This window comes from Chlorocebus sabaeus, chromosome 15, assembly GCF_047675955.1.
Source record: "Chlorocebus sabaeus isolate Y175 chromosome 15, mChlSab1.0.hap1, whole genome shotgun sequence".
In the NCBI taxonomy this organism is placed as follows: Eukaryota; Metazoa; Chordata; class Mammalia; order Primates; family Cercopithecidae; genus Chlorocebus; species Chlorocebus sabaeus.
The window spans coordinates 30,494,470-30,515,306 of record NC_132918.1 but is presented as its reverse complement, the minus strand read 5'-3'; the positions used below and the strand labels follow the sequence as shown (position 1 = coordinate 30,515,306).

Here is a 20,837-nt window from a genome sequence, read left to right as displayed (position 1 = left end):
AGTGTCAATAGATAATGCAGTAGCTTTCACGATGGGATACTTTATGGTTAGTGGATTTTCACTGTTTGCTCATTTAATATATATTGAGTACTCATGTGCCCCGAACCCCATGTTAATGACAAAGCTAGGCCTCAAATGTCTATTCCTCAGCATAATGATCTGCCTCACAAAGCTCTTGTGAAATCAGTTGGGAAAAAACTGTCTACAGTGAATATTGACAACTAGGCAAAAATTGAATCTAGTCCACTTGTGAGAATTTTTTATTTCTATATACTGTGCTTGTAGAATTTCCTTTCTTAAATTGAATGTAAAATGTGTGGTTTCATTTCAGTGTAGGTTTGATAGTAAATATCTGTCCAGATTTAATGAACTCATATTTTAACAGAGTCGAGAGAAAGAACTTATGGGTTTCAGCAAATCGGTAAATGAAGCACGTTCAAAGATGGATGTAGCCCAGTCAGAACTTGATATCTATCTCAGTTGTCATAATACTGCAGTGTCGCAATTAACTAAGGCCAAGGAAGCTCTAATTGCAGCTTCTGAGACTCTCAAAGAAAGGAAAGCTGCAATCAGAGATATAGAAGGAAAACTCCCTCAAACTGAACAAGAATTAAAGGAGGTAAATCTTTGCTTCTCTATTGCGTCAGAACATCATTCATCACCTTTAGCTTTATACATTTTTGTTGTTTTTAATCTCAGCATCTAAGGTGATTAGTGATAGATAAATTTTCTTCATTTTATATAATCTCAAAAGAATGAGGTCAGCATTTCAGTATTCCATATGTGTGCTATCAAGAAACTGTATTATCCCCAGAAGCATCATACAGTAAATCACCACCACCACCCCACTGTGGAAATAATTTAAACAAAAGAAAGTTTGTGTTTCTTTAAATCTTAAGTATAGACAATTTATTTAAGGATAAATAAAAAACATTAAGTGTATATGTATTTATATAATGAATATAGAACAACTATCTTAGTGTGTTTTGGGTTTTGAATTTATGGATGTAGTTTCTTTGCCGGCATTCCAAAATGTTATAAACTAACCAAGATGTGTAGCTTAGCTCATCGGTGCCTGTCCCCTATCCTTGAGTGAATTAGATGTCTAAGGAATTTCATAAACTTTAAATCTCCAAAGATCTCCAAAACCTCAGTAGGCAGGATGTCAAAAAATAAAAAAAATAAAAAAATTTAAAAAAAAAGGCCGTGACAGGCGGATCACGAGGTCAGGAGATCAAGACCATCCTGGCTAACACGGTGAAACCCCGTCTCTACTAAAAAAAATACAAAAACCTAGCCGGGCGAGGTGGCGGGCGCCTGTAGTCCCAGCTACTCGGGAGGCTGAGGCAGGAGAATGGCAGGAACCCGGGAGGAGGAGCTTGCAGTGAGCTGAGATCCGGCCACTGCACTCCAGCCTGGGCGACAGAGCGAGACTGTCTCAAAAAAAAAAAAAAAACTGAAGTGTAATTATACTGAAAATAAATATGAGTCTTTTTCATTTTAGTAAATGCGTACTATTTGGTCATCAGGGAATTTCATGACTAGGGAGAATTTAAATGTAAATTAAGTTAGATCCAGTGACTTACTTCTATCTTCCTGGTGAATCCGTTTATTTTGGGATGAATTATGTCAGTAACCTGGTTTAAACTTTATGCCAGTGCAGTAAGTAATATACATAATTTAAATCTAGTGGATGGAGGAGAATACCAGTTACAAAAAATGGCTGCTGCTAAGTTGGAGATTGAGAAACTGAGAGGCTGTATTTATGTGTGCATGTGTGTGGTTCCTCTCTTGTTGGGAGCCTGGCATTTTTGTATAGCAGTAGAATTATCCAGTCCTCTTTCTCCCCTTCGTTTCAGAGGTGTGCTTTTTCTCCAGCACCCCCCAGCCCCATTCAGCTAAAATAAAGCACAGCATAACCATAGTCCTGCCCAGTTATTCATACCTTGGATCCTGTTTCTGGGTCTGCTTTTAATTAGGGCAGAGCTTAAGAATTAGGGCACACTTACGTATAACTATGTAGCGTCAAACTGGGATTTTCACAGCTCCAGGTACACTTTCTCTATCAGGATGAACTAATTGCTCCTGGAAAAATACTACACTTAATGTTTTCTTTTATTGACCCAAGTAATTTATGCCCGTTTTAAACCCATACATATTTGCCACAACCAAACCAGCAATCGCCATACAGCTGCTCAGTTTTGGTTCACATTTTTATTGTTGGTCTTTTTTTTTCTTTGTTATTGAAGAATTACAACTAATTCAGTGCAATGACTGATCATATTTAGGAGTTAATGCTTCTGGATTTCATTTTATTTTCACTTTTAGAAAGAAAAAGAACTTCAAAAACTTACACAAGAAGAAATAAACTTTAAAAGTTTGGTTCATGATCTCTTCCAAAAAGTTGAAGAAGCAAAGAGCTCATTAGCAATGAATCGAAGTAGGGGGAAAGTCCTTGATGCAATAATTCAAGAAAAAAAATCTGGCAGGATTCCAGGAATATATGGAAGATTGGTAAGGTAGATTTTGGGGGGGCATGGCTTTACTTTTAGTTTTTAAGAAAGTGTAGCATTTTTTTGCCTTAAATAACTGTATTTCAAGTGTCACTGTATATAAAATAACATTCATTTTCTTTGTTTTAAAGCACATTTATTTTTAAACATTTTGCCCTTACAGTTTCTTGTTTATTTAGCTTTAGATAAATAGTTATTTCATACCTGTCAAGAAAAATATTAGTAATGGCACACAAACTTAAAACCATTTTATCCTTTTTTTAAAAGAAAGAATTTACCCAGGCATAATGGCGTGTGCCTGTAGTCCCAGCTGTTGGAGAGGCAGAGGCAGAAGGATCACTTGAGCCTAGGAGTTCAAGTCCATCCTGGGCAATATAACAAGACTCCGTTTTTTAAAAAATGAAAAAATTTTAAAAAGTTGATATATTTGGGGTTTCACACCATTTTACTTAGGTTTTGGCTAGCATTTAAGGATATAACAAGGGATAATCTAAAAATCTAAGGCTACCAATAGCCATTACTGCTTCTGAGCCTCGAGGGAAGGGAGTTGTGGTTCAGAGGAAATGGGGAAAATCGATACCTTAACCCCACCTATTTCCTGCCCTCTAGTCTTAACTGAAACCTCATATTGGCTGAAGCTGGAGAGTCAAAGGAGCCAGTTGATGCAGTCCTTAAGTCAGCCTTTCAGAGAAGGGAACAAAGTGATTTAAAAGGGCAAATGAAACATTACCCAACGTGATTGCTTCTACATCTTGTATCAGGGGACTTCCACCTGATTTTCTTGAGGATAAACAATTTGATCCTATGCATTTGCTCTCAAGGAAAGCCCAAACCAGTGAATACTGCTAGAGATAGCTGTGTAATAGATAAACAGATAAATGTGTTTCATCACGATTTACATAATTTTAGATGCTTTTCAGTAATTCAGATTTTCTGAGTTGTTTTGCTTATAGTTCATTTAGGTTTTATAGCTTCACATTTTCATAAAATGAAAACAGTTCTTTCTTGCTCATTAGAAATTCAAGCTGCATATTCATAAACTATATATTTTGTATTTTGTTGTGTACCCTTTTGTACCCTTTAAAACCATGTCTACATAAAGTTTTTCAATTAAAAGAACTTTTTAAAACTTGTTGAATGAAATGGTCCTGTGCTTTTTGCCTAACTCTTTTTTCCCCCCACTCTTAATTATTAGGGGGACTTAGGAGCCATTGATGAAAAATACGATGTGGCTATATCATCCTGTTGTCATGCATTAGACTACATTGTTGTTGATTCTATTGATACAGCCCAAGAATGTGTAAACTTCCTTAAAAGACAAAATATTGGAGTTGCAACCTTTATAGGTTTAGATAAGGTGGGTATTCATAATAACCTACCTATAATAGAATTTTTAAGTGCTAAATGTTTTTTCATTTTGAATTCTAGCTTTTTCTTTATGGTTACTCAATGAACACCTGATGGGTTTTGAGGATTATTTTATGTTCTGAGGTTATATGATTATAAAAACTTGTTTGACATATTGCAGTGCCTCCATTAAAGAAATGTACATTCCAGAGTTAAAAGGAAACCTTTATCGAAATAATTTATCTACAATAAAATTTATCATTTTAGGCTGGTTGTGGTGGCTTATGCCTTTAATCCCAGCACTTTGGGAGACCAAGGCAGGTGGATCACGAGGTCAGGAGTTTGAGACCAGCCTGGCCAACATGGCAAAACCCCATCTCTACTAAAAATACAAAAATTAGCTAGGCATGGTGGTGAGCGCCTGTAATCTCAGCTACTCAGGAGGCTGAGGCAGGAGAATTGCCTAAACCTGGGAGGTAGAGGTTGCAGTGAACCTAGATTGTGCCGCTGCACTCCAGTCTGGGTGACAGTGAGACTCAAAAAAAAAAAAAAGAAAAAGAAATCATTTTAAAGTATGCAGTTTGGTGGGTATTAGTATATTCACAGTGTTGTTCACCATGACCACTGTCTGATTCCAGGATATTTTTTATCACTCCAGAAAGAAACACCATAGACAGTAACAGTCACTCCCTATACCCCTTCACCTCCTCCAAACACTAATTACTTTTTTGTCTCTATAGATTTATCTACATATAAATGGAATCATATGATATATGGCCTTCTTATACAGCTACATTTACTTAGCAGGTTTTCAGGTTCATCTGTGTTGAAGTATGTATCAGTACTTCGTTCCCTTTTATTGCCAAATGGTATCTGTTACATCGTTTTGTATAACCATTTGTCAGTTGATGGACACTTGTGTTTTCACTTTCTGACTGCTTTGGCAATACTTCTGCTATGAACGTTTGTGTACAAGTTTTTGAATGAACATGTATTTTCAGTTCTTTTGGGTATATACCTAGGGTAGAACCGTTGGGTCATACGGTAATTCTATGTTTAACTTTTTGAAGAACTGTCAAGACTGTTTCCACAGTGGCTGTACCATTTCCCACAAGCATGTGTAAGGGTTCCAGTTTCTTTACATCCTCGTTAACACTTGTTATGGTACATCTTTTTGATTATAGTCATCTCAGTGAATATGAAGTGGGATCTCATGGTTTTGATTAGGATTTTCCTGATGACTTATGATAGTAAAAGTCCTTTTATATCCTTGGCCATTTTTTATCTTCCTTGGAGAAATGTTTGTTCAAATCCTTTGCCCGTTTTTTACTTGGTTTCTCTGTTGAATTGTAGGATTTCTTTATTCTGAATACAAATCTCTTGTGAGATGATTTACAGATATTTTACCCCATTCCTTGGATTGTATTTTCACTTTCTTGATGGTATCCTTTGAGGCACAATATATCTTTTTTTCCTTTGGTTGCTTGTGTTTTGGGTATTATACCCAAGAAACACTGCCTAATCCAAGGTCACGGTGATTTACCTCCTTTGTTTTCTTCTAGGAGTTCTGTAGTTTTAGCTTTATATTTAGGTTTTAATCTATTTTGAGTTAATTTTTCACATGATATAGAGTAGGGATCAAACTGCTCTTTCCATGCAGCTATCCAGTTATTCCAGCACCATTTGTTGAAAAGATTCTTTACCGCATTGAATTTTCTTGGCATCCTTGTTGAAACCACCCAGCCATTAATGTAAAGGTTTATCTCTGGGCTTTCAATTTTATTACTTGTGCTGGTCTTGATTATTACAGCATTGTAATAAGTTTTAAAATCAGGAAGTCTGAGTCCTGTAATTTTGTACTTTATCATATTGACTGTTCTTGGGTCCCCAGAATTTATATATATGAATTTTAAGATCCAGATGGTCAATTACTGCCACAAAAAAAAGGCGAGGAAGTAACTGGGATTTTGATACAGGTTGTATTGAATTTGTAGATCAGTTTAGATAGTATTGCCATCTTAACAATATTAAATCTTTAGATCCACAAACATGGGATGTCTTCCATTTATTTAGGTCTAATTTTATAACCTTTTGTGTACAATTCTTGTTTCTTCTGTTAAATTTATTCCTATGGGTTTTTTTTCTGAGTTTTCTTTTTTGTTACTGTGTTTGTTTGTTTGTTTGTTTTTCACTTGTAGATGGCTGTATGGGCGAAAAAGATGACCAAAATTCAAACTCCTGAAAATACTCCTCGTTTATTTGATTTAGTAAAAGTAAAAGATGAGAAAATTCACCAGGCTTTTTATTTTGCTTTGCGAGATACCTTAGTAGCTGATAACTTGGATCAAGCCACAAGAGTAGCGTATCAAAAAGATAGAAGGTGGAGAGTGGTAACTTTACAGGGACAAATCATAGAACAGTCAGGTAATAGTGTTTTTGTTTCTTTGTTTTTGTTTTTGTTTTTTTTCTACCAGCATTGACTTTAATCTTGTTGGGGAGACATCTAAAACTGACTTCTTGCCCTTATTTTCCAGGTACAATGACTGGTGGTGGAAGTAAAGTAATGAAAGGAAGAATGGGTTCCTCACTTGTCACTGAAATCTCTGAAGAAGAGGTCAGCATATCTGAAATTGTAGCCAGACTTTTTTTTTTTTTTTTTAATAGCTTTACTGAAGTACATACATACTACAAAATTTGGCCATTTTAAGTACGGTGTACTCAAACTTTAATAGACTGAATTTTCTGTAAATGACTAGGGGTTTTTTATGTAAAACCCTTTAAAGTTTTAGAAAACAAACTATTAATTAGAAACTATATGCTCAAAATCTTTTAATTAGTACATTTGGATCATACAGATATTCCATAACTTACATAATTATTTCTGTTTTACATTTAACTTACTGGGGGTTTTTTTGCATTATTGCTATATTACATAAGTGTTTATTTCAAAATAATTATAAGCAGAGCAAAGACTTCTTGATGCAAATCTCTACTTCAGAGTATTTTACACTTTTTTCCTCCTCAAAAACATGTTCCTAGATAGCCTGAATACCTTTTCTCATATTTTATACTTTTATCCTTCTCAAAAACATGTTCTTAGATAGCCTGAATACCTTTTCCCAAAGTGTTGTGCTTTGATTTTTTCCTCCCATATTTTGAAAATACGAGTTTATCCTTCCACTTAAGTATTTGAATGCTGTACCTTCATTGAAGTAATAGGTGACTTTACAACACTTAGTTACCTTTCCATCTTATTATTTGATCAAGAAATTATTTGACCATCTCCTGAACTTTAAACTTGGGATTGGAACAGGTGGTTTGATTTTGTTCTAGTCTTTAAAATCAGAAGTTTTAGACCGGGCATGGTGGCTCACACCTGTAATCCCAGCACTTTGGGAGGCCAAGGCGGTCGGATCAGGAGTTCAAGACTGGCCTGGCCAACATAGTGAAACCCCGTCGCTACTAAAAATACAAAAATTAACTGGGTGTGGTGGCATACACCAGTAGTCCCAGCTATTCGGGAGGCTGAGGCAGGAGAATCACTTGAACCCAGGAGGCAGAGGTTGCAGTGAGCTAAGACTGCACCATTGCACTCCAGCCTGGGCAACAGAAGTTTTAGTTTTCTTCGTAAGTTGACTTTTCTGTCAATCTGAAATGGCTCTTAGAGAAAACTTTTTTTAATAGCTTTTAAAACTTTCTTTGTAGGTAAACAAAATGGAATCACAGTTGCAAAACGACTCTAAAAAAGCAATGCAAATCCAAGAACAGAAAGTACAACTTGAAGAAAGAGTAGTTAAGTTACGGCATAGTGAACGAGAAATGAGGAACACGCTAGAAAAATTTACTGCAAGCATCCAGGTATGTGCATGTGTGTATGTACTGAAACTATTTGGGATTCAGCAGGAATTTATCAGAACCATTTTGCTATTTGCTTACAATTTATAAAATATATAAGGGAGGGAGGAGAGAGGATCTATAGGCAGATGTAACTCTTGATGATTTTGTTTCATTGAGTACTAATAGATAATGCCCTGTCACAATGTTGCCCCAACCACAGCTATTCCGGTTTTCCATTTGTACTCCGTAGAAACATTACTTTCCTTAACAACGATATGGCCCTTTATTTTTATTCTTTTCAAAGTGGAATTTTTTTTAATTATGAAAAAGCAATGCACTCCCACTTTTTTTATTATTTTAAGTTTCCAGAAAATACCCAGATGATCACCTTCAATTTTGACGCATGTTCTTTCAACTTTTCTAATACCTAGTTTGCATGTAATATATTTATATATGTGGTAGATATGTATATATAAAGTGTGCATATGGTTTTTTTAATGTCATACTTTTCTTAATAAAATATGGTTTTCTTCTAAAGCCAATATAAATGTACTTTGTTTTTAATTGCTTTAGAGCATTTTGTTTATACCATAATTGACCATTTTTTTTGTATTATGTACATGGCTATGTTAAAAAAAAATCCTTGTAGGTATACCTTGATTCATTCAGTTATTTCCTTAGATTTCAAAAATTACAAGTATTAGACCATATGTGTACAATGTTTAAGGCATTTGTTGCATAATGCCAAATTGTTTTCAAAAGTTATAATTTATGCACTACTAACAGCATATTCAAATAATTATTTTTCCAAGTCTTTGAACACTAGGGTGGTCTAAATAAGTTTGCTATCTTGTAAACAGAAATGTGGCATTTTAACTTGTCTTTATAACGACCTTACACATTTTGTTTTTGTTGGCCATTTTCATTTTTTATATCAATGGCGCATGTCTTCCCTTTTCCTATTAATGTGTGTCTTTTTCTTGAAGATTTTAAGTGCCCTTTTTAAAAATTAACAGCGTTTACAGCAAATGTTAAAATATTGACCTTAAATGTTAAAACTTTTTTGTAGCGTTTAATAGAGCAAGAAGAATATTTGAATGTCCAAGTTAAGGAACTTGAAGCCAATGTACTTGCTACAGCCCCTGACAAAGAAAAGCAGAAATTGCTAGAAGAAAACGTTAGTGCTTTCAAAACAGGTATGTTTAAAGATAGACCTTTTTTGAAAACAAAAACAGGTTTTTAAAACTTGCAATATTTAAGAAGCAGTGGAATAATAATAGAAGCTACGTATATGCAAGTCATTGCACTCTTTTATGGTGTTATAAAGTAAGTGCTGTTAAGTCTCATTTGACAGATAAGGAAACTGAGGCACAGTGGTGTGTGTGTGTGTGTGTACATATGTAATTTGCCTAAGGTCACACAGTACGTGGTGGTATAGGAATAGGTGATATAGTCTGATTTTTGAGCCCATGTTTTTAATGTCATACTTTGTATACTTTGGCCCTAATCATTCCAAAACCCCTTCAAGATAGTGGTTATAGATTTAGAAAAACTAAATCACTCAAATAACACAGGGATAAGTGGTATGTACTCAAAGAACAACAATGTGTAGTTGTATTTTTTTCTTTCATAACTTCTTGTGCACATATAGACATGTAAATGTTCTACCAAAATAGAATCTTTAGGCAGGAAAAGGAATTTATAGGCAGAATTGGCTCTGTAGCCTTAATTGAAATCCCCTGATCACACACTTGAGCAGCTGTGCTTCTCTTTCCATGTTGGCTTCAATCAAACATAGATGGGCATCTTACTGAGAGAAGGGATGGTGAATTATGCCACAGTCCCGTTCCAAGTTTACACAATCTTAGCTAGTGACTCCAGCAAACACAGCAAGCTTCATTTTTATTGTTGAAACGGATCCCTGTTAGTTTGCTTCGTGAGCCAAGGAAGACAAATACCGATTAACCATCCCAAAAAACTAATGAGACTGGAGTTGGAGCAGTTATCCAACTGCTCCAAAAATGAGGGGATTTTCTTCCCAAAGAAAAAGATTTTTAAATGTTGACACATTTCCACAATGCATATCAAATGTTCATTTGTACTCATATTAATTTGTGTGCGTGTCTGTGTCTGTGTGTATCTGCATTTCTAATATTCAGGCCCTCACTTAAATAGTACCTGCTACTGACCAGGCTTTGTTTTAGGTCCTATTGATAGAGCAGTAAACAAAAATAAAGTCTCTTTCCAGGGAGCACACATGTAAGATGGCACATATTTAAGTGGAGGCCCAAAGAAAGTGTGAGTGCTAACCTGTGTATGTTTGAGAGAAAAGCATTCCAAGAAGAGCATAAAGGAGCAAATACAAAGGCTGAAGCAGGAGTATGCTGGGAACACAAGCCATTGTGGCTGGAATAAAGGACGGAGGAACCCAGATCCTCTGGGGCCTTCAACCACACTGCACTTTCCCTACAAGCACCCATAACAATGGCTCTGATGGTACCTAACGGTCAGTTGAGAAGCCAAAATGTGTATCTGTTTTATTAATGGCAACATTTTCATGGAGAGACTGCAAGAGTCTATATGTGTTTCATACTTATTTGTAAAGGAATCCTTGACTTTATTAGGAGCTCTATATATCTCTCATAGAAATGCCATAAAAATGCCGTATATTATCAGGAGACTCTGTTAATATCTCATGTGGAGGACCCATTCATGCAAGCATATCTTTAAGATTAAATATTTTCTTTTCAACTCTTGAACATATTCGTATTTTAAATAAAGGCTACAGTAAATTATTATATCTAAATCTGTGCAAACATTTTATATTTAAGATAAATTGGACTGTGCATGGTGGCTCACACCTGTAATCCCAACACTTGGGGAGGCCGAGGCAGGCAGATCACTTGAGGTCAGGAGTTTGAGACCAGCCTGGCCAACATGGTGAAACCCCATCTCTTCTAAAAATACACACACAAAAAAAAGCCGGGTGTGGTGGCACACGCTTATAATCCCAGGTACATGGCAAGCTGAACCAGGAGAATGGCTTGAACCTGGGAGGTGGAGGTTGCAGTGAGCTGCGATCGCACCACTGCACTCCAGCCTGAACCATAGAGCGAGACTTCGTCTCAAAAATAAATAAATAAATAGTTAAATATAGAATAGTGATGTCAGAATTATAGGCTGTATGTGCCACAGCTTTTCTAATTCTAGTAGACATACTGCTATAGGTATTAAAAAATGCACTGCAGGTACTTGAAAACAAGAAAGTGCTCTGTAGAATTTCTTTTTGAAAGGAGATTGAGGGATAGAAGCCTTCCCAACTGCATACCTGAGGTATCCCCCAATCATCATGAGTGGTGCTAATGGCTCCCACAGCAACTGGTGCTCTACCCTACAAGTGAGCCAAGCACACAGGCAGCCTATTAGAATTTCAGCCACAAAGAACATTATTACTATGAACAAGTTAATCCTGTCAACAAATGTAACTTAGACCTGAAAGAAGTAATTACTAGTGTTAGCAATACGTAGGACTTTTAAATTGTATGTTTAATATTCTTAGAAAAGTAAGGAGCCATCCATAAGCTGCCCCAAAAAAGTAGTGGGGGTTTTTGTGTTTTTTAGAGCCAAATGGTAATTTCAGATATTTGAGAAATAGAGATACTGGAATTAATAGATGGGCTAAAAGATCAGGCTAAAGAATTATCTGATAACGTAGTACAAAAAGATAAAGAAGCAGGAAGTTAAGAGATTTGGGAGCTCCTGAAATTCCAACATCTGCCTAACAGGAGAGCAAAGACGAAGGAAGCAGTAGTTATATCTGTCCAATCCTTGTCTCAGCAAATCCTACTTCCCTCCTCCTGTGCCTAATACCCATATACCCATAGGAGCTTTATGGGAATCTCCACCAGTTATCTCAGTATTCTTGATAGCCTGAATTTCCCATGTTTTTGCTACCTTTTCATTCTTCCTATATTGGATAGTGATTCAGATTCAAGTGTGGAGAACAGAATTCAGTACGGCTAGCATAAATAGGATATGTGTGGTGAGTGGGTGTGGTGGGGGAGGGGCAGGGTAATACATTGTTTACAGAGTCACTGGGATGTCTAAAGAGAGTTTCTAGATTTAACATTTCAAGAATAATTTCTAGAGCTGCTCTGCAGAACTATCAGAGAAGCTACTGCCTCCTCCACATTTGGAAAGCAATCTCTCAAATTTGGAAGATGCCACTACAACTGCCAACAGTAGCAGTACATTGTACCTACTGTAATCCATACCATCAAAGTCAGTGCCACTGCCTGTTAATATTCACAAAGCTATTGACTGGACACCAGAACCTCTAACTTCATTACAGAAAATCCAGACTGCTTGCCAGAAGAAACATGTCCAGTTTGTTTATGCCTTCCAAATTATGCAAGTACTTTTGATTGAATTGACCTAAATTACGTCTAAACCCTAGCTACAGGGGAATCTGGGAAATGTTAACTTTTACTCTTCGTTGTCACAGGAAGAATTGCTAATTCATCTTATATCCTCCACTTTGTTTTAATGTGGAGAACTGCGAAGTTATGTTAGCAGAAGAAAATAACCACAGTTACTTCACTGTGGGCAAGATAATATTGAGTTAGGCACATAGTGTATCTAAGGCTAAAAATCATTATGAATTCAGTAGTCAAGGAAATGCCCTAAGAAAAAGTTGTAAAGATACCTTAAAAGAAGCCGAGAACATGAAGCCATTAAGAAATGGTGTGTGTACAGCTTAGAGTGTTTAACCTTGTATATTTTTATAACACCATTTGTTTTGATACAGGAAATCGTTTTTTTAAGGTGCTTTTTCCCATATGCCTAAAATTTGTTTTAATGCCTCACGTTAAGTCATAGCAACTGAAGAAATGTACCTCTAACAAATGATGTTCATTAACATAGAAACACAAATTAGGTTCTTTATTTTTTAATTTCAGAATATGATGCTGTGGCTGAGAAAGCTGGTAAAGTAGAAGCTGAGGTTAAACGCTTACACAATATCATTGTAGAAATCAATAATCATAAACTCAAGGCCCAACAAGACAAACTTGATAAAATAAATAAGCAATTAGATGAATGTGCTTCTGCTATTACTAAAGCCCAAGTAGCAATCAAGACTGCTGACAGGTAGAGTATGCATGTTACCCTAACCTGTTTTCCCTTTCCCCACCTTCACATTGGAAAGGGGGTTACTATGTAATGTTCCATAAAATGTTTTTCTTACTGTTAACTTATTGAACCTGTCTGACACATTACCTAATAGGACTTTCATGATGGAAAAACCTATAATGAACATTTATCCTATGGCCAATTAAAAAGGCTGGTAAACAGGTATGCCATAGGAAAGTACAGGTAGACGAACCCCCCAGTTGTGAGGGCATGGAAATCAGTTTTGTTTCTCTGGTCTCGGGGAGGGAGTAGTTGGTCCTTAATTTAAATAGATATAGGCATTAAAACAATAAGTAAAAGAGGTAAAAATGGGATCACTTAGCAAAATTTTCTTGGTAACTTACATTTTATTTTATATATATATTTTTTTGATATAGAGTCTTGCTCTGTAGCCCAGATTGGAGTGCAGTGGCACAGTTAGGGCTCACTGCAGCCTCAATCTCCCAGGCTCAGGCAATCCTCCCACCTCAACCTCCCAAGTAGCTGGGACTACAGGAATGCACCACGACACTCAGCTAATTTTTGTATTTTTTTGTAGAGACAGAGTTTTGCCATGTTTCCCAGGCAGGTCTTGAACTCCTGGGCTGAAGCAATCCTCTTGCCTTGGCCACCCAAAGTGCTGAGATTACAGGCATGAGCCACTGCACCCAGCCACCTTGAATTTGTAAATACCTAAAAGATTTCATTGTCCTTACAAAAAAAAGGTTTATCTACTTCTAGATCATTTATTTATGTATTTATTTATTTATTTATGAGACAGTCTTGCTCTGCCATCCAGGCTGGAGTGCAGTGGCACAATCTCAGCTCACTGCAGCCTCCGCCTCCCAGGTTCAAGCGATTCTCCTGCCTCAGCCTCCCAAGTAGCTGGGATTACAGGTACACGCTACCAGGCCCAGCTAATGTTTGTATTTTTAGTAGAGACAGGGTTTCACCATGTTGCTCAGGCTGGTCCTGAACTCCTGACCTCATGGTCCACCTGCCTCGGCCTCCCAAAGTGCTGGGATTGCAAGCATGAGCCACCGCGCCCGGCCTTATTTTGTTTAGAGTATTTATTGAAGTATGTCTAAAAGCTAGGTATGTATATAAAATATTGAAATTTAAATAGCCATTTCTGTTTTTAGAAAAAATTCTAACAAATTGATTGCATATTGATTATCTGGTTAAATTAATCCAGAGTGTTTTGCTCAGAGATAAGGAGGTAATAAGGGAGAAGTGGTGCCTTGCTTTTTTGGAAGTACTTGTTGCCTTGTCTTGAACTGGTAAGTATTTGAAGGTACAACTTTATGGGTGTAGAGATTTAAGAATCTCTGACAAGAAAATGACAGAATTTGATAATCTAATGGACAGTGTTGCATCAATCTAAAGTTAGATGATACAAGCAGCTTATATTGTATATTTTTAATTAAAAATATACAACTCATCCCACGAGTGTTTGTATAAACCTACAAAAACCGATTTAAGGATGGTTTAGAAAGTCATAAACTTAAAAATCTATGAATACAAAAAATGTCACACTAAATCTCATTAAAAGTTCTTTAGTAAGTTTTCAGAAACAACAAATCATGTTACCGCATTTTTGATGCATCATTTTGCTTTAGAAACCTTCAAAAGGCACAAGACTCTGTCTTGCGTACAGAGAAAGAAATAAAAGATACTGAGAAAGAGGTGGATGACCTAACAGCAGAGCTGAAAAGTCTTGAGGACAAAGCAGCAGAGGTCGTAAAGAATACAAATGCTGCAGAGGTAAGAGTTGCTTTCTATTAAGAGGAGATGGGATGATACTGGAACCAATTTAAAGAGCTGGATATGTGACAGTGCCTAGAATGTAGTAAGCACTCATAGATTTAAAGTTTTATAACTATCAATTTGTATTTGTACAATAAGAGAATACTGTAATTTGTGAATTTAAATGCTTATATTATTTTTAAATGGAAGGGGCAAGGAGAGATTAGTAATTCCTTCATCTTTGTAATGTGAAAATGATGGCTGTATTTGGGAAGATTCTATCTAGCAGTTCTTTTCGGTGTTTAGGAATCCTTACCAGAGATCCAGAAAGAACATCGCAATCTGCTTCAAGAATTAAAAGTTATTCAAGAAAATGAACATGCTCTGCAAAAAGATGCACTTAGTATTAAGTTGAAACTTGAACAAATAGATGGTCACATTGCTGAACATAATTCTAAAATAAAATATTGGCACAAAGAGGTGAGATTGTTACCATTTAGTTTAATTTTTAACGTATTCTTTATGAAAAAAGTGGGTTTGGGGAGGATTGTTTTGGGGGGTTGGGGTTCTTAAACTTTGTTTGCGAGCTACATTGTGAATTTTAATTCTGTGACACATCTCAGGTTTATGGGGACATATTGTTATAGACAGAAAAGTCTTAAGTAATGGTTAGAATCAGACAACTACCCTTTCACCCTAAGGCTGATCTGGACATTTAAGAAAAGATTACATGAACACTTTCGAGTGTTACAACTATTTTTCTTAAAGTCCTTTGAAAAATAATTGATACACAAATCAGTCACAACTCCTGTTTTCATAGCTGTGTAATTTGTCATACTATTTTTTTAAAACAATGAATTGTGATATTATGCTTTCTGTAACTCTCCCCTAAATTGAACTTTTAGATTTCAAAAATATCATTGCATCCTATAGAAGATAATCCTATTGAAGAGATTTCAGTTCTAAGTCCAGAAGATCTTGAAGCAATCAAGAATCCAGATTCTATAACAAATCAAATTGCACTTTTGGAAGCCCGGTGTCATGAAATGAAACCAAACCTCGGTGCTATTGCAGAGTATAAAAAGAAGGTATGAATGAACTGTTTATGTATACTAGTTGGAATTCTTTTTAGTCCTTAGCCTAAATTCTGACCTTTAGTTTTGTATAATTAATGCTGTCGACCAGGCGGGGTGGATCACGAAATCAGGAATTTGAGACCAGCGAGGCCAACATAGTGAAACCCCATCTCTGTTAAAGATACAAAAAAGTAGCCGGGCGTGGTGGCACGTGCCTGTAATCCTAGCTACTTGGGAGGCTGAGGCAGGAGAATCGCTTGAACCTGGGAGGCGGAGGTTGCAGTGAGCCGAGATCGCGTCATTGCACTCCAGTCCAGCCTGGGCGTCAGGGCAAGACTACGTCTCATAACAAAATAATGATTAACAGTGCTAATGATTAACAGTGCTAATTGGCCGGGTGCGGTGGCTCAAGCCTGTAATCCCAGCACTTTGGGAGGCTGAAACAAGCGGATCACGAGGTCAGGAGATCAAGACCATCCTGGCTAACACGGTGAAACCCCGTTTCTACTAAAAAATACAAAAAACTAGCTGGGCGACGTGGCGGGCGCCTGTAGTCCCAGCTACTCGGGAGGCTGAGGCAGGAGAATGGCATAAACCCGGGAGGCGGAGCTTGCAGGGAGCTGAGATCCGACCACTGCACTCCAGCCTGGGCGGCAGAGCGAGACTCCGTCTCAAAAAACAAAAAAAAACAGTGCTAATTATATCAAATTTATCTGAATAGATTTTTCCTATCATAATCTTTTCACAGGAAGAATTGTATTTGCAACGGGTAGCAGAATTGGACAAAATTACTTATGAAAGAGACAGTTTTAGACAGGCATATGAAGATCTTCGGAAACAAAGGCTTAATGAATTTATGGCCGGTTTTTATATAATAACAAATAAATTAAAGGAAAATTACCAAATGCTTACTTTGGGAGGGGATGCTGAACTGGAGCTTGTAGACAGCTTGGATCCTTTCTCTGAAGGAATCATGTTCAGGTGTGTATGCTGAGTTTATAATCCCACTGCTAACCTTTTTCTGCATATTCTCCAAACTCAATTTACTAGTAAATATTAATTTGCTTACGTGCTATTTATGCTTGCAGTTTACAGGAGCAGCCCGCCAGTATTTACAAAATATTTGTCTAGTTTATCTTTTCTTAAATTTTCAAAGCATTTTTAACATCAGGATTGAGAAACTGTATTTGATAAGGAGAAAGAATAGCAAGAAGTATACTTAGCTTGCTCTTTAAATCTTAAAATTTTGGTATGTGTTCCTATGTATTCATCTTCCAATAACGTTTTTATAAAATAATAGAAGAGTTCATATTTGTGAAAAGCAAATTACAGATTCCGAAGAGAAAGAGAGTAGAAGTCAATTATGGAAAACAAATCATAAGGTCTTAACTTTAGCTTTACAAGTAATTTGACTATGATTTTCTTAATCATCAGTGTTCGACCACCTAAGAAAAGTTGGAAAAAGATCTTCAACCTTTCAGGAGGAGAGAAAACACTTAGTTCATTGGCTTTAGTATTTGCTCTTCACCACTACAAGCCCACTCCCCTTTACTTCATGGATGAGATTGATGCAGCCCTTGATTTTAAAAATGTGTCCATTGTTGCATTTTATATATATGTAAGTAATCATTTCGGGATTTTCATTCCAGAAACTTTTAGGGGTATCCTAAACACTGCACGTGGAATTATTCATTTCTTACTATTGAGCTGTTTCTTTATTGTCTAACTCCCATCTCCTCTGGTATCTATCAGTGGAGACCAAATTATTTTTTATTTGAACCAAATACTTCCATTTTGGAGGAATAAAATAAAATTTAAAAATGCAAATTAGCAGAATCACAGCTAGAATCATAGGTCATCTTCCTAGATCTTTTCCATTAGAAGTCAAAATAACCAAATTCCTTTCACACTGATACTGTTTTATGAATTATTCCTGCCATCATTCCTTTACATGTTATCAATGCAATGTTTATTTTCCAAAAAATATTTGAGGTTACATGTTTGTGTGATTTACCTGTTATTACTTAATGTTTGACTTTTCTTTCTTTCTCTTTAGGAACAGACAAAAAATGCACAGTTCATAATAATTTCTCTTCGAAATAATATGTTTGAGATTTCGGATAGACTTATTGGAATTTACAAGACATACAACATAACAAAAAGTGTTGCTGTAAATCCAAAAGAAATTGCATCTAAGGGATTTTGTTGAACTTGTTTATACTGAAGATTCTTCAAGTTGATTCAGTGTATTACTGATTTTTTTCTATTTGTAAAGGATTATGAGTTTTATAAAATACCCCTTAAACTAGACCATGAAACTGGTTTCTATTTTATGCAGTTAAGTCTAATAAAATATTCTCTATAATTGCTTCTAGATTACAAAAATATGACAATCTTGTAAGTAGCAGACTATCGAGAAAAATTAGATACCTGGAGGGTCAAGTAACTTGCCAAAGTAAGAAGTATGTTAGTTGAGGCAAAGTCCTGAACTAGGTTGTGCTATCAAGGCTCAGCATACCTTCGTGGGCCTTTGATTTACCTACACTGGAAACATCTGCCAACTAATCTTGGATATATTCTTTAAGGCATTCCACTTAGCTTGCCAGTTTAGACAATCACCACAGTTATTACCCAAATACTAGGAACATATTTTTGTAAACCAGTCATTTTGAATTATAGTGATGAGAATTTAAATATATGCTTTTCTAGAATTTGATGTTTGACCATTTATGACTTAATTACAAGAGAGCCAGTAAATTAAGACAGTGTCTCAACAAGCCTAGGCTATCTTGTAAGTTGAAAAATACCCCACTGTAGTTGCTTCATGAGTATGAAGATGGCCCCTGAGTTACACTGGTTCCATTTACAAATTTTTAACTTTATGATACATTTATCAGGGTACTAAATGCATTTCAACTTGGTAGTTTCAACTTGATAGGTTTACCAGGATGTAGCCCCACTGTTGAGGAGCATCTGTATTTGGGGATTACTTTAGTAATAAATGGTTAGTAAGATATCTTGAGTAATGTTTGCCTATAAAATTGTCAGGGTATTTTTATACTATTGGTTCAAGAATGTTTAATGCTACTGGACATAAGTTGGCAACCACTTGGTTTTTGGAAGGAATTTTGGTATTGAATTAGAAGTCTGCCCTAGCTATTAAATTTCTGGGTATTTATCCTAAGGAATTAAAAGAGTTAATTGTTTCTTCAGTGGGCTTTTGTTTTACATACTTAAAAAATCCAACAGTTTGTATCATAATGTAACTGTAAAAATGTAAACGCATTATTAGCATGGACTTTTAAATAAAGCAAGATCTGAAATTCAAGTATGGTAACTTATTGGAAATCAAGAATATATAAGGGGGAGACGCAGAGGTGGACAAAATGGCGGTGGAGCTGCACAGGGCAGGAGAAGCAGTAGTCTCCGAGGCAATAGTGGGGCTGGCGGTGGTTCCAACTGCGGGACAGGCAGTGGCCGTAGCGGCTTGTTAGGTAAGTGGAAGATAGATGATAAGCCTGTAAAAAGTGACAAGTGGGATGGATCAGCTGTGAAAAACTCTGGATGATTCTGGCAAAAAAGTACTTCTGGAAAAATAGAAATATGTGGAGAATTTTGGTCTAATTGATGGTCGCCTCACCATCTGTACAGTCTCCTGTTTCTTTGCCATACTGGCTTTGCTTTGGGATTGTATGCACCCCTTTCCAGAGTCCAAACCCGTTTTGGCTTTGTGCGTCATATCCTATTTTGTGGTGATGGGGATTCTGGCCATTTATACCTCATATAAGGAGAAGAGCATCTTTCTCATGGCCCACAGGAAAGATCCTACAGGAATGGACCCTGATATTTGGCAGCTGTCCTCCGGTCTTAAAAGGTTTGATGACAAATACACCTTGAAGCCGACCTTCATCAGTGGGAGAACAAAGCAGCAGCGGGAAGCCAAGTTCACCAAGTCCATTGCTAAGTTTTTTGACCACAGTGGGACACTGGTCATGGATGCATATGAGCCTGAAATATCCAGGCTCCATGACAGTCTCGCCATAGAAAGAAAAGTAAAATAGCGAATTCTAAAAGTAGCCCTCTTTCTGCTGGATCTTGCTGAATTACTGGCTTGGGGGGTGGGGGAGATAAAAAGAACTTAAACTGGGTAAAGTAAGAAATGTTAAGTCCCTGTTTTGTCCTGAAATTTTAGTCTATTCTGGATAAATAGGATTTTCTGACACAGAAATGAGAAGTTGTAGCTCTGATGTCTATAGTCTCCTTGATCTGCTGATTGCATTATTTTAATTTGCTTTTCTGAGAAAGCAGTTTCGCTAAAAGCTGTACAGACATTTTCTTTTGTACCTAGCAGTATTTTATATAGTATAGCTTTGGGCCATGTAGCATTTTAAGACTCAATTTTTAAAAATTATTAATCTGTTGCTGACTCTGTTAATTCCTATTTCAGTATGTTTCCTTGAAGAATTTAGGATACAACTTCTTGTGTATGACAGCTTTCCTTCACACACTTTTTGTGGGTGTGTGTGTATCTGATTTGGGGAGAATTTAAAAAACACATAGCTTTTTAATTTGTTTGAAACAGACTTTCTGCCTGTTACATTTTGTGCTTTTAACCAGTTAAACAAGCCAATGACCTTTTAGTTTTATATTGTGTTTTCCACTAGTATGTCCCTGTTGATTTGTTTGTGCCTTTTATTAACTGCCATTTTCTAAAATTTTTTTCAAGAAAAGTAAAAAAAAAAAAAAAGAATATATAAGGGAAAAGTAAGTTTAAAATGCTATAATGATAATCTCAAGTGTTTTCATTTGGTGGGAGAATAGAATTTAATACTTTATTATGTTTTCATAACCAATGCAGTAGAGCTCAGATTTTTTGAGAGTTTCACTCCATCACCCAGGGTGGAGTGCTGTGGCAAGATCTTGGTTCACTGCAACCCCGCCTCATGGGTTTAGGCAATTCAAGTGCCTCAGCCACGAGTAGCTGGGACTACAGGTGCACACCACAGTGCCCAGATAATTTTTGTATTCTGGGTAGAGTGGGGTTCTGCCATGTTGGCCAAGCTGGTCTCAAACTCCTGGCCTCAAGTGATCTGCCTGCCTCAGCCTCCCAAAGTGCTGGACTACAGGCATGAGCCACCACACCCAGCCT

At 36.5% G+C, this 20,837-nt stretch overlaps 1 protein-coding gene and 1 pseudogene across 2 annotated transcripts in view; both read left to right on the top strand.

Annotated features, from left to right (window-relative positions):
* Positions 1 to 19,016, top strand: part of SMC4 (structural maintenance of chromosomes 4) — a 36,217-nt gene extending 17,201 nt beyond the window's left edge. For both annotated transcript variants that reach the window (XM_008008542.3, XM_008008544.3), the window contains 14 exons: positions 386 to 619; positions 2,329 to 2,514; positions 3,709 to 3,870; positions 6,059 to 6,284; positions 6,395 to 6,474; positions 7,566 to 7,718; positions 8,767 to 8,893; positions 12,656 to 12,845; positions 14,486 to 14,630; positions 14,919 to 15,092; positions 15,518 to 15,700; positions 16,437 to 16,669; positions 17,123 to 17,306; positions 17,745 to 19,016. In XM_008008542.3, coding sequence (XP_008006733.1) covers positions 386 to 619; positions 2,329 to 2,514; positions 3,709 to 3,870; positions 6,059 to 6,284; positions 6,395 to 6,474; positions 7,566 to 7,718; positions 8,767 to 8,893; positions 12,656 to 12,845; positions 14,486 to 14,630; positions 14,919 to 15,092; positions 15,518 to 15,700; positions 16,437 to 16,669; positions 17,123 to 17,306; positions 17,745 to 17,897 — 2,430 coding nt within the window. In that variant the 3' untranslated portion in view covers positions 17,898 to 19,016. The remainder of the gene's footprint in view (positions 1 to 385; positions 620 to 2,328; positions 2,515 to 3,708; positions 3,871 to 6,058; positions 6,285 to 6,394; positions 6,475 to 7,565; positions 7,719 to 8,766; positions 8,894 to 12,655; positions 12,846 to 14,485; positions 14,631 to 14,918; positions 15,093 to 15,517; positions 15,701 to 16,436; positions 16,670 to 17,122; positions 17,307 to 17,744) is intronic.
* A 9-nt stretch (positions 19,017 to 19,025) lies between these two features.
* Positions 19,026 to 20,467, top strand: LOC103242033 (signal peptidase complex subunit 2 pseudogene; annotated as a pseudogene).
* The last annotated feature ends 370 nt before the right edge of the window (positions 20,468 to 20,837 follow it).